This window comes from Eretmochelys imbricata, chromosome 1 (genome assembly GCF_965152235.1).
Source record: "Eretmochelys imbricata isolate rEreImb1 chromosome 1, rEreImb1.hap1, whole genome shotgun sequence".
Taxonomy (NCBI): Eukaryota; Metazoa; Chordata; order Testudines; family Cheloniidae; genus Eretmochelys; species Eretmochelys imbricata.
The window spans coordinates 249,650,184-249,664,454 of NC_135572.1; the positions used below are offsets into that span (position 1 = coordinate 249,650,184).

At 41.4% G+C, this 14,271-nt stretch overlaps 1 protein-coding gene across 7 annotated transcripts in view; it reads right to left on the bottom strand.

Annotated features, from left to right (window-relative positions):
* ERC1 (ELKS/RAB6-interacting/CAST family member 1) overlaps positions 1-14,271 on the bottom strand; it is a 545,338-nt gene that overhangs the window by 10,791 nt on the left and 520,276 nt on the right. Inside the window, exon 20 of one of the 7 annotated variants that reach the window (XM_077827361.1) lies at positions 13,268-13,396. The exons of the other annotated variants lie outside the window; for them this stretch is intronic. Within the exon in view, the coding sequence (XP_077683487.1) occupies positions 13,388-13,396 (9 nt within the window). The 3' untranslated portion in view covers positions 13,268-13,387. Of the gene's footprint in view, positions 1-13,267; positions 13,397-14,271 lie in introns of those variants that run through there. 7 annotated transcript variants of the gene reach the window in all.

The window sequence follows — 14,271 nt, forward strand, 5'->3', positions numbered from 1 at the left end:
TCTGTGATGGAAACATTTCTGAAAATGTTGTGGTGGCACAACCTTGCCTTGAATTGAGTGAGCATTGAAAAAGCTAGTTTCAGGGCAGTCAGATTTAACAATGTGAAATGTAATCAGACATCCACTTAGACACTGTCCTCTTAGTAATATGACTGTCCAATGAATTGGTGTCAAAAGAAGCAAAGTTGAGTGGACTGTCTATGGGTTTTAGTCTGTGCCAAACAGAACCCCAAGGACCTTCTATCATCAAGCGTATAGTGAAAGATGCCAATCTTCGTGTGGCCCGAGTGTAGCAAAGTGTTGGTAAACCAATAGGCTCATTAAGGTGGAACTTCATCATCACCTTGGAGAAGAATATCAGATGAGTCCATAGCACCACTTCATCCTTTGAAAAATCTGATATAAGGTGTGGCAAGGCACTTACTCTATCTTGCTGGACTTAGCGCTTCCCCCTCTGGCAGAGGCGGGGCCTGGGGTAAACCAACCACACTCTGAACAGTGTCTGTCTTCCCTTATCAGTATTTTCAAGGTAGGCCTCACAGCGGGCCCAAGGAGTGCTCCTCTAGCAAACAAAAAGAAACCATTTTACAAACACAAAACAAAGGAGGATACCTTTCCCTGCTCCCTTGCTGGGGTGCTGGTGTCCTATTGCTGGCCCCGGGGTGTCAGTCCTTCCCTAAACAGGCACTCAGCTTTGGTTGTTCCCCCCTTTAGGAAGGAGAGCAGCCTCTCTCCCTGGAGCAGCTTGTCTCTTTCTCCACCTCTCTCACCAGAGGAGGGGTTTTTAAAGGCCTCAGGAAGCCCTTAATTGGATTCAGGTGTTCCTAATTGACCTAGGGTAACCCCTTATCAGTTTATAGGAAAAAGGGCGCTTATCATTCTAGAGCTAATATACCTGCCTTCCACCACTCTCTTGCTGTTGTCCCACCTGACTTTGTCACAAAGGCAAATCACTCACCAGAGCCTGAAGTTTTCTTACTCTGTGAGCTGACGCCACTGTCAACAGGAAAATTACTTCTATGTAAGACACTCTAACCCAGAGGAAGAGAGTTCAAAAGGAGCTTTCATCCCCTATGTAAGGACCATACTGATATCCCACAACAGAAGAAGTTTTATAATGGAAGGTGGGCTTTAAAAGCCCCACATGAACCTGCTAATAATGGGATATAAAGACAGTGGTCTACCTTAGGCTATGATTAGATCAGAATAGCTATCAAATGTATTTGGATTGAGTTACTCTTTAAGATGGATGCAGACAGATGAATAAGGTACTCCAGCAGTTTCTGAGTTGTTCAAGTAAAGGGGTCTGACTTGAGTCTGATTTTATCACACTGCAGGCAGGAACCAAGGTACCAGGGAGAGAGCTTCCAAGATGGAATGGAAGAAGATTCTCTTGTTCTGAAGGTGATGATCTGGTGTTCCCTCCCCGGTGTTATATGGACTGGTGACCTGCTAGGTCACTCCAATCCTTGACTTCTGGGAGCCAGCCTTACCCTGCTCTGCTGTGAGAACCCCAACTCCTGGGCTGTTCACACACAGCCTCTGGCATGTAAGCTGCTTGGATTGTGCAATTGAATGACACTAGCCAATATCTCCAGTTCCAGACACAACCCTAGGAACCTCCGTCTTACAGCATCCAGTTATGCCTGCTGGATGCTGCAAGCTTACAGGAGTTCATCAATTTAACAAAGAAATTGATATGTACCAGGCTCGTTATCCCAAGGGGAGTCTCTGACGTGCTTCAAACCAAACGCATTGCTTCAGGTAGAATAAACAAACAAATTTATTAACTACAAAGATAGATTTTAAGTAATATTAAGTGATAGGCAAAAAATCAGAGTGGTTACTAAAATAAAATATAAGCACGCAGTTTAAACTCTCAACCCTATTAGACTGGGCAACATCTAGATTAAGCAGTTTTTCTCATCCCACTGGATATTGCAGTCCTTAATATACAGGTTTGTTCCTTAAACCTGGGCCAATCTCCTCTGTTGGAGTCTTATCTTCTTCTCAGTATCTTGCTTGCAGCAAAGGTGGGACAGGAGAAGGGCCCAGTATGTGTCCAGTTTCTCTGTTTTATACCCTCAGTCCATGTTCTTGGGGAGCACGAGTCCATGCACGTCAGGAGGGGCACTGCTAAGTCTCTCCAAGCAAGGTTGAGCAATTCCCCTGGTGTGGCCTCATGCAGGTGAGTCACTGCATTGTAGCTCCCTTGCTGGACAATGGCTGTTGATGGGCTGTTTGACACCCCACCCGGGCGTTGGTTACTTTCCTTGCTGTTGCCTCCAGGGAGCTAATATCTGGCTGATTCCCCAATTTACAGCATGTTTTAGTGACCACCATACAACAAAATTCTCATAACTTTATATACATTAATTATACACATATATGGACAGAGAAATGACTTTCAGCAGATCATAACCTTTCCTGATACCTTACAAAGCATGCTTTATATGTAAGATCACGATTATATGAAAATGAGGAATATGGGGGTTACAGTATGCTCCCCCAAGGTACAGAATGTCACACTGAGCCCTGATTCTAATCTTGACAGGATTGGCTTTGGCCATTTACAACAGATCTGAAAACCATGCCTGGATGGGCCAGCATACGGTTGTTAGGATAACTGAACTGCTCTCTCCCGAGATTTGGCAGGACTTTGCTACCAATGGGACTAACACAAAGGTGTACAGAAGCCACCTTCCAGAGTCAGTGGACAAGGTCATCTCTTGCTAGTGAAATCTTTTCTTTGAATCACAGAAGTGTAGGACTGGAAGGGACCTCAAGAGGTCATCTAGTCTAGTCCCCTGCACTCAAAGCAGGACTAAATAATAGCTAGGCCATTCCTGACAGGTGCTTATCTAACCTGTTCTTAAAAACTTCCAATGACAGAGATTCCACAGCCTCCCTAAGCAATTTGTTCCAGTGCTTAACTACCCTGAAAGTTAGGAAGTTTTTTTCTAATGTCAAACCTAAACCTCCTTTGCTGCAATTTTAGCCCATTGCTTCTTGTCCTATCATCAGAGGTTAAGGAGAACAATTTTTCACCCTCCTCCTTGTAACAACCTTTTATGTACTTGAAAACTATCATCATGTGCCCCCTCAACCTTCTCTTCTACAGACTAAACAAACCCAAATCTTTCATGCAGCCAGAAGTAAAAAATTGGCACCTTCTTCTTCAGATGAGTCATGAAGAGATCTACTGCTGGTGTTCCCTACTTGGGAAAGATCTAATCTGCCAGCATCCCTGATCCAGACACCACTCATGAGGATCTACCACAAACTGACAGTCTGTCTGCTGTTTTGTTTTCCTTCCAGGCCAGGCACATGGAGAACAGGGAACAGACTGTGGGACACAGCTCACTCCAACTCCTGGAGGGCCTCCTATCATAGTAGGTGCAAACAGGTATCTCCATGTGTGCCTATATAGACTGTGATGGATCTGATTGTCCCTTTAAACTATGACCTCATGGGACTCTACCATTTCTCAAAGTCCAGGACTCCCATCATCTCCAAGATATTTATATTCACATGCTGTTCCTGGGGAACCCAATTTTTCTGGTTCCTCCATATGGGCTCTCTATCCTAGGTAGGATACATCTGTAGACACTACAATTTAAATGTTCAGAAGCCCATTCCTAATTGCAGATTTCACCTAAATTATCACAGTTTCAGAAAGATCCAAAGCCAGATGGGATGCATGTGTCCTTGTGGGCTTTTACTGGGATCACGGGGTGAACTGAGGTCGCCTAATATGGAGGCATGCAATAGGAACTTACATAAAACCCAACATACATAGCATGGTCCAAGCTGTCATCAGCTGGTTCTTTCTTATGCTTTTTAACCAGACTGGGGATGTCTTAGGTCCTGTATTTGGGCAGGAAGGCTTTGAGTTGAGCCATATCTAGAAGGGTTCCTATGTACAAATAATTGTCGGCTAGAGACAAGCTGGGACTTTGAATAGCTTATGAACATCAGTGATCCAAGCATCCAGTAGTGACCTGGATTGGTTTTATAATACCCTTTGAGTTATGTCCTTGAATAGCCAATCATCCATATAGGGGCACGTGTGCATTCCCAGCCTGTCCACATAGGCCACAACTGCTTCCTAGCAGCACATTGTTCAAAAGGCAAGGCACAAATCTGATACTTTGCATGAGATATATCCTTATTTAAATGTGAGTGTGAAAGTAGTAGGGCTGTCGATTAATAGCAGATAACTCACGCGATTAACTAAAAAAAAATTAATCGTGATTAATCGCACTGTTAAACACTAGAATACCAATTGAAATTTATTAAATACTTTGGATGTTTTTCTACATTTTCATATACATATTGTATTCTGTGTTGTAATTGAAATCTGGGTTTGTATTATTTTTGATTACAACTATTTACACTGTAAGAATGATAAACAAAAGAAATATTTTTCAATTCACCTCATACAAGTACTGTAATGCAATCTTTGTCGTGAAAGTGCAACTTACAACTGTAGATTTTTTTTGTTACATAACTGCACTCAGAAACAAAACAATGTAAAACTTTAGAGCCGACAAGTCCACTCAGTCCTACTTCTTGTTCAGCCAGTTGCTAAGACAAACAAGTTTGTTTACATTTAAAGGAGATAATGCTACCCTCTTCTTACTTACAATGTCACCAGAAAGTGAGAACAGGCATTTGCATGGCACTTTTGTAGCCGGCATTGCAAGGTATTTATGTGCCAGATATGCTAAACATTCGTATGCCCCTTCATGCTTCGGCCACCATTCCAGAGGACATGCTTCCATTCTGATGACACGTGTTAAAAAAATAATGCATTAATTAAATTTGGGACTGAACTTCTTGGGGGAGAATTGTATGTCCCCTGCTCTGTTTTACCCACATTCTGCCATATATTTCATGTTACAACAGTCTCAGATGATGACCCAGCACATGTTCATTTTAAGAACAATTTCACTGCAGATTTCACAAAACGCAAAGAAGGTACCAATGTGAGATTTCTAAGGATAGCTACAGCACTCGACCCAAGGTTTAAGCATCTGAAGTGCCTTCCACAATTTGAGAAGGATGAGGTGTGAAGCATGCTTTCGGAAGTCTTAGAAGTGTAACACTCCGATGCGGAAACTACAGAACACGAACCACCAAAAGAGAAAATCAACCTTCTCCTGGTGGCATCTGACTCAGATAATGAAAGTGAACATGTGTCGGTCTGCTCTGCTTTGGATTGTTATCGAGCAGAACCTGTCATCAGCATGGACGCATGTCCTCTGGAATGGTGGCTGAAGTAGAAAGGGACATATGAATACTTAGTGCATCTGGCACAAATATCTTGTGACGCTGGCTACAATAGTGCCATGAGAACGCCTGTTCTCACTTTCAGGTAACATTGTAAACAAGAAGTGGGCAGCATTATCTCCAGCAAATGTAAACAAACTTGTTTGTCTGAGAAATTGGCTGAACAAGAAGTAGGTCTGAGTGGACTTGCAGGCTCTAAAATTTTACATTGTTTTATTTTTGAATGCAGTTTTTTTGTACATAATTCTACATTTGTAAGATCAACTTTAACGATAAAGAGATTGCACTACAGTACTTGTATTAGGTGAATTGAAAAAATACCATTTGTTTTTTTTACAGTGCAAATACTTGTCATCAGAAATAAATTTAAAGTGAGCACTGTACACTTTGTATCTTCTGTGTTGTAACTGAAATCAATATATTTGAAAATATAGAAAATATCCAAAAATATTTAAATAAATGGTATTCTGTTATTATTTAACAGTGCAATTAATGAGACTGGGGCAGTTGTGTGAGGCATCTGCTCCACTTTCTTTCAAAAAAGAGACTAAAGGCATGACAATTTTACTGGTGGAAGGAAGAAATTCCTCATCCACATACCTTTCGACTGAGGTCATGTAGACTCCTGGAGCAGTTTTCATTCAAAATCAGCTATCTCCGACAGTGTTTGTAAGAACTGGGGAAAGGTCAGATACTCTTCTGTGCAGTCACTGTCTTGATGCTCCTCCATAGGATGACAGTAAAGAATTTGGCATCAGAAGGATCCTCCTTGTTATTTGAGTCCAAATAGCAATCCTTACCATCCTTTATCCTCAACCTGCCCACACTCAAGCAGCTGGAATGGTCTAGCCAATGTGAGGCCCTGGGAGGCAACAATACCAGTTGTGCTGAAACCTTTACCACAAGAGGCACTGGCATTAGGGTAAGAGTTTCCTGCACTGGCCTCACATATCTTAGGGTGCAAGAGTCAGTCTTTGTGTAAAAAGAGCTCCCACTGTGCCAAAAGTTCCTATAACCACTGATGCAGGGCCAGACAAATGACTCAAATCTGACGTTGTGTGCTACCTTGCAGAGAATCAGAAGGGATTGGGTCACATCAAATATATACTAGAATTGCCATCTCCCTCTCTGGTTTACGCATCTAAAAGCAGGAAGGAGAAAATCTAGAGGCCCAATACAGAGCCTTCTGGAGTTGGGGGCTTTGGCAGAGGTACACCAGAGAGCTGCTTGCCACTCCTTCGTGCCTCCTACCTTGATCATATGCATGGAGGCTTCAATGAACCAGAGTCCACTACCACCAGCGTCAAGTGCAAAGGCCCCAGATATGTCGAGGAGCCATTGCTTAGTGAAGTCTTGAGTCTTGCTGGTGTCATACTTTGATAGTGAAACTATCCTGCTCAGCTTATCTGGGGCAAAAGGCAGGTGTGAGTTGATTTGGGTGCAGTGGCACAGAGTCCTGGCACTCAGTGGTCTTCACCAACCCAGGATTTAGCTTTGGAGGTTTAGCCTTTGACGCATTCCTTGCTGGTCTTGTGGCAGATATAATGAAGTCTTCCCGAGGTGCCTCAAGGAATGTTGGAGATGCTTCCCACCTAGCACTTGGGAGACATCTGCAAATGTATCTGATACCTTTATAGATCTTAACAGATTCCACAATAAACAATCAATATTCTTTCACCCTGCCTCACAAAACAAAGTTTGAAGCTGCTGAGTGGTCATCTTTTTTCCTTGAATTCTACACCTTGTTGCAAATGGTTGACACTACCGTGGTGGGTCCCGCACTTTTTCTTGGTGTGGTGGGTCAGGGTGCCACCCTTTGCCCCTATTCTTGGGTGTTGTGGGCTCCACTAGTGCCCCGGTGGGGGAGAGAGGGTAGCGGGGAAGGGACCCAGGTCCGCTCACCTACTCTGGGTCCCTGCTCCTTCAGCTTTATGAGCTGCTTACCCTCTCTCCCCTTGGGTAGGGTTTCCCTCAGTCCTCTGTGCCGGGGGGAGTCCCTCTGCTCTGCTTGAGAAGGGTTTCCTTTCCCCTGGTCCTCTGGCTAACAGCAATACTCCTCCAAATGCTAATCAGCTCTCCTTCCCTCTCTCTGTCTGACTGAAGCAGGGTTTTTTTTATTAAGTCTTGGGCAGGGCCTTAAGTGGCTCCAGGTTCTCCAATTACCCTGTAGAAAGAACGAGGAGTACTTGTGGAGCCTTAGAGACTAACACATTTATTTGAGCATAAACTTTCGTGGGCTAAAGCCCACTTCATCAGATGCATGCAGTCTCTAAGGTGCCACAAGTACTCCTCATTCTTTCTGCTGATACAGACTAACACGGCTACCACTCTGAAACCAATTACCCTGTAGTAACCTTTCCCTAGTCCACAGGGAATAAGGCCTTGATCATCCTAGGGCTTATATACCTCCCATCTACCACTTTCCTGCTGCTCTCTGGCCCTGCTGTATCACAACCTGAATAAAAGAAAAAGGCCCAGGTGTATCAGCTCCAGACCAACAGACACAACAAGCACCGAAACTTAACTGTAAGGTAAGGTGCTGAGGCATGCAATGAACTTTGGTGCCAGAGTACCTAAACTGTGGTTTCAGTGTACTGAGAACAATGCTATAGCAGGATGAACTTGCTTACCAAAAGAAAAAACATGAACACAAAAACGCTGAAAAAAGTACTGTGCACTTGAGTGCCTCAGTGCTGCAGTACGAGAGAAATAGGCACTGAAGCACTGACCAAAAAGATGCAGAACTATTACAGAATTCTGTTAAAGCACCCAAGATGGAAGCCTAAAAAATTCACCAGCTATACTGGACCTTACTGAAAGGCAAGGTTACAACAAGAAAAAGGATCCCTGATGAGGCATCCTTGAGTGAAGAGCATTAGTGATAGCTAATGAGGCCCAGGTTCCTACAAGGAGCTCCTTTGTCAACTGCAAATAAGAAGGAACTGAAACTTTTGGAGGACAAGATTAATACTTGGCAAGGTGGGGCATGTGATGATTGAGAAGGAGCTCAGGTTGCACTCTACTTAGCTACAGCTGCCCACAAGTGTAAAAAAAAAAAAACCAAAAACCCCTACAAGGTAGGGAAATTCAATCAATCAATCTCATGCTATGAAGCTAAGACCACAGGAGTGAGAATCCTGTACATAAGACACCTTCAGGAACTGGAGTTTTCACAGAATGATATTGGGATCCTACACCCTATCCAGACTAGCACGTGATTTATCTGGGGTGCAGATAAAACCTGCAATCACATCCTCAGGGCAATACCTGTAAATTGGCAACTTAGTTGACATATTCTGCAGAGGCCCCAAGGAGTGAATGCGAATAATATCACTAGTGTCCAACACTTGAGAACTGCTAAGCACCATAATACATACTATCTGAAGGCAAAGGACGTTTTATAAAGAGACAGTAACAGAAGGAATGAAAGCTGAATTCTCCTCTCATCCCTAGCAGTGTTTCCTCCAGGTCAGGGTTATGTAGCCCTCTGGAGGACTATGTAGGAAAGCCAACACCTGTCATTGCCTCTGGCACACCAGATCTGTGACAAAGAGCTGATTTCGGTCTACAGTGTTTTCAATCCAGCAGTTTACACCAGCTCTACATTCACTTAGGAAAAGAAGAAATCCAATTCCTGATGTTAATTTTCTCATGGTTTAAATTATTAATTTCTCTGCTATTTCAAAGAAAAATCATCATATTCTGAGTAGAATTATCAAGAATTCAAGAGAACCTATTAACCTAGGAGAAAAGAGGCATAAACCTTGTATGGTTCCATTCAAGCTGTCCACGAGCAAGGTCGCAAAGGGCGGGGACGGGACAGGACAGTGAAATATTTAAAAATACATGCTAGTGTAAGGCTGGTGACTGCTGAATGGACAACAGTTCAAACATGAAGGTTAGAAAAATACTGGATACGAGATTATCACCACAGATTTCTTCAGAAGCTGAAGACAAGAATGTTACGTGTTTTCTACATGATTTCAGCATCACAGGATTATTTTAATAAGTGATTGGTTACCTTTCCCATAGTCAGCACTTCTATATCATTCCTTTTAGTGACACCTCCTGGGAACAGCTGGGACCAGAGTAGCTGAGCTCTCATTCAGCCAGACTCCTTAATAAGCAAGGAATGTCCAGTCCTCCATGCTATAACCAGATAAATCTAGAGGTTTAGCAATCTCAAACTTTGGGGAAACATTCTCTGAAATGTCTGTTATACCTTGATCAAATTTTACCCCTGGGCTCCCAGCTCCTGTGAATTGAATGCAGAAGGAAATAGTGCTATCCTTGCCCAGCCTTACCTTTTCCTGTGGTGATAAAGAAGCACAAGAACATGTAAATGTTCACTCTTTTTTGTTTTCTTCCTCAGCCTGGGACATGATGAGAATTACACACTTACCTTATGGAATTGACCAAGGACAGGCTAGTGTAAAAGGCCATGTGTGGGTGTAGGTGATGACAGGTAAAAAATAGATATCACAGGAAGAGAATGAATAACAAGGACCTCAGCGAGCAGCTTCACAATGATTTATATTTCATCTCCACATGAAGGAAGGGGAAGTCTCTGTCTGGGTTGGGGTAGAGAAGCAGTGTCCTCAGATAATACATAACAGATTCAAACCCTCTCCCCTTCTACTCCCCACCTGGTTTCACAACTACTTCTAGGAATGCTTCCCATTTATTCCATTACTGAATAACAAACAAGTCACCAAGAGGTTGAAAGTTGAACTCTCCTTGAAAGTTGGCAGGCACTTAAGCGAGAGGATACCTTTGCAACATCTTCCAAGGTATTTCTCAACTATATGGGTGTTGGGTGGGTGTGGCGCTGACATGTGGATAAGTTGGTGGCCCTTTCCCAGCCCCTCCTGCAATAAGACACCTTTTGTTGTAGAATGTTAAAGTTTGTTTTTTATGGGGGAATTTTCCCTTTAGACTCTCAGTAAATACGATGTTACTTCCCTCCCATTACTAATCCTATATAAACACTGAAGGCAGAAAAACAAACAAGAGCTGTATTCAAAACAGGAGAGCAGGAGCTGTGGACAAGTAAAATAGAGTGTAGGCAAGTAATTACAGCAAAAAGGAAAAAGAAAAAAACCCAACCAAAGGATATTCTAAAGCAGTGGTTCTCAGCCTTTCTAGATTACTGTACCCCTTTCAGGAGTCTGATTTGTCTTGAATACCCCAAGTTTCACCTCTCTTAAAAACTACTTGCTTAAAAATAAAAAAGTGTCACAGCACACCTATTACTGAAATATTGCTTATGTTCTCATTTTGTCTGTAAGAAATTTTAGTTTGTACTGACTTCACTAGTGTTTTTTATGTAACCTGCTGTAAAACTAGGCAAATATTTAGACGAGTTGATGTACCCCCTGGAAGACATCTGCGTACTCCAGGGGTACACGTACCCCTGGTTGAGAACCACTTTTCTAAAGGGATTGAGAGAGACAGACACAATATTGGCATCTGGATCTGGACTGTACTCCCGAGTTTGGGTGTATTTGGATCAGGCCATATAGTATTTGTTGTTGAAGATGTGTTTAGGATCACAGACATGAGAGCTGAAAAGATCTATCTGATTGATCCATTTGGGCAATTTGCCCCCAACAGAGGACATATTAGATGTAAATCAAACCACACCACATCTTATCCAAAAAGTCAAAAGGCACACTTCAACTTGTACATCTCTTCAAAACCAATTGGTATGTGTATATACACAATAGAATCTATGATATAATCACAGAAAATCCTTTATTTCACAAATGGTATATGTATACATTTGAAAAAATTATATAAATGGAATTTATACTGCACTTGTGTGTATCACTAAGCTCTGACCATACCAGCGACAGCATTGTTTTCTTAGCAATTAATGTATTTCAGAGGAGAATAAAGTGAAGAAAAAAAAAGGTTAGCAATAAGTAATAAATTGAGTGTTCCTAAATCATATATATGTTAATTTCCCACTTGACTGGGAAACTTGCTTAACCTACTTATGGATTCGGTATACAAGTAACAAGACTACCCCCAAACTGCAGCAGCAAACATTTCAGAGCCAGAAAATCAAATCTTGTAGTGACCTAAATGGTGATGTAAGTTACACACAGAGTGTAAATGCTATTGTCATGTGTGTAGACTTGGCATTCACTGGATTTGCAAAATGAGCAATTATTATTTATTAGTTGAATTACAGAGGTACCTACCAGGACAGGGACCCATTGTGCTGAGTACTGTACAAGCATAAAAGACAATCCTACCCCAATGACCTTACATATCAAGAGAGTTGGAAGGATGGGAATAAAGCAGCTGCACCTTCTCCTAGTTTTATCTATGCTAGAATCAGTTTATCACTAATATTTACAACTATAGATCATCACAGGTTCTCTCCACCTGCCCAAGCCCAAAGCCTTAATTAAATTTGCAGGTACGGCTAAATATAGCTAATTACATTAGATAACCTCTATATTAATTCTTCTTCCTTGAATTTTGAAAATACTGCTTATACTCTGCAAATAAGTATAATAATAATTTGAGCAATTATTATTACTAATAATTTTTTTACAGAGTCCACAAATTGGCCAGGACTTCAAATACAGTACTCTTCCCTAAAGAAGAATGCAAATGACTTAACAAGGGGTAGGCGGAAGGAAGATAACAAGGTAATAGGAAAGAGGGCAGAGAAGCATGACAAGGTAGACTAGATAAAGTAATGTGGTAGCTCAGTAAGGGCTAGTGCAAAGTAGAGTAGAATAAAGATTTTTTTAAAAAAACAAAATAATTAAAAGTCTTTGTTAATTTATTGTAGAAGAAGAAGTCAGTCTTAAGGGAAGATCTGAATGAGGAAAGGGTAGTTTATATAGGAACTATATATAAATTATGTTTATTCTTGCTTTCTCTATTTTTCACATGACGTATGTTAAGATATATTTTATATGTTCAAAATTTATTAAGGATATATGTTGTCAAGGTTCCTTCCCCACTCTGAACTCTAGGGTACAGATGTGGGGACCTGCATGAAAACCTCCTAAGCTTACTTTTACCAGCTTAGGTTAAAACTTCCCCAAGGTACAAACTATTTTACCTTTTGCCCTTGTACTTTATCGCTGCCACCACCAAACGTCTAACAGATATATAACTGGGAAAGAGCCAGTTTGGAAACGTCTTTCCCCACAAAATCCTCCCAAACCCTACACCCCCTTTCCTGGGGAAGGTTTGATAAAAATCCTCACCAATTTGCATAGGTGAACACAGACCCAAACCCTTGGATCTTAAGAACAATGAAAAAACAATCAGATTCTTAAAAGAAGAATTTTAATAGAAGAAAAAGTAAAAGGATCACCTCTGTAAAATCAGGATGGTAAATACCTTACAGGGTAATTAGATTCAAAACATAGAGAATCCCTCTAGGCAAAACCTTAAGTTACAAAAAGACACAAAAACAGGAATCTACATTCCATTCAGCACAGCTTATTTTCTCAGCCATTTAAAGAAAACAGAATCTAACGCATATCTAGCTAGATTACTTACTAGATTACTAGATTACTAAATTCTAAGACTCCATTCCTTTCTGTTCCCGGCAAAAGCATCACACAGACAGAGAGAGGCTTTGTTTCTCCCTCCCCCGAGCTTTTGAAAGTATCTGGTCTCCTCATTGGTCATTTTGGTCAGGTGCCAGCGAGGTTATCCTAGCTTCTTAACCCTTTACAGATGAAAGGGTTTTTCGTCTGGCCAGGAGGGATTTTAAAGGTGTTTACCCTTCCCTTTGTATTTATGACATATTAGCTTAAATTAATGTATAAAGTGCTTTGGTATCCTATGGCAAGAAAGGCATTATAAATAGTAAGTACAGAATATATTTTGGTTAAAAAACTGGAATTCACTTACAGTAACTGAATTCTGTTATACTGAAACTTTGCTGCTAGAAAAATTATGTTAAAGACACACATTGTGCCGCTAGGAATGCAACAATTCCTATCTACCTGATATTGCAGGTGGTAAGTGGTGCGACCAAGAAGAAATATCACCTCCTTTTCCTCCTCTTCTGTGGGTGAGCAAGAGAGGGATAAAGAGGACTCCTTGGCTGCTCCGGGTCTTACTGAAGCTATTCACAATGGAAAGGGAAGGGGATCAGGCCTTGCTACAATGATTCCCAAGGCAAACAAAGATGTGTTTTCCTAAGACTTCTCTTCCTTGTATACAGCCATCAGTGCCCTATGCAATCATAGGAGGCAAAGAGATTATATTCCACAACTCCCAAGTGCAGAAATAAAGGGATTATTTTTACCAGGTAGGTAAAAATAATCTTCTCCCACTTATAACATCACCTTGCTCTTTATAAGCACCTTCATTTTAGAATCTCAGGTTTTGAGTAAAACAAAACCAAACATATCCTCTTCACTATACTGGGGTGCCACTGTTTATTAGTTGGATTTGAGGCTTTTAGATAAAATTTATGACAGTAATTCAATTACCCCATGAATGCTCGGTCATGATAGAATAGTATATCTGATGCTAGAAAAATAATAATGCCAGAATATTACATCCAATGAAAAATGCTAGGTTAATATAATTATTCAAATTGGAATTTCTATTTCTACAGGTCAGGACCTAATGCCTCAAGCACTTTCCGCTTTGAAGCATGTGGTATATTGACAGACACTATTCCACTATCTATTTATATAACAGATTCCACGGGTCACTGTGTATGTGCTGGCTGTATGGGAACTTTATAGCTACTTCTGTTCTAGTCTCTCCTCTCAGGAGAAGCCCCAGGAAGTTGTGTAGGAGTGTTAGCCTCAAAAGAAGCTCACAGCATTCTTGTCCCAGCCTCACCCAGTAAGGTACTAGGAGCACTAGCTATGATGAGGCACAGAGCTTCTACCCACAGCTACGACCAACCCAGGACTAGCCTCGACCAACAGAAGTTGCTGCACTGAAATCACAGCAAGAAAAGTAATAATATATAAAAGAATTCTA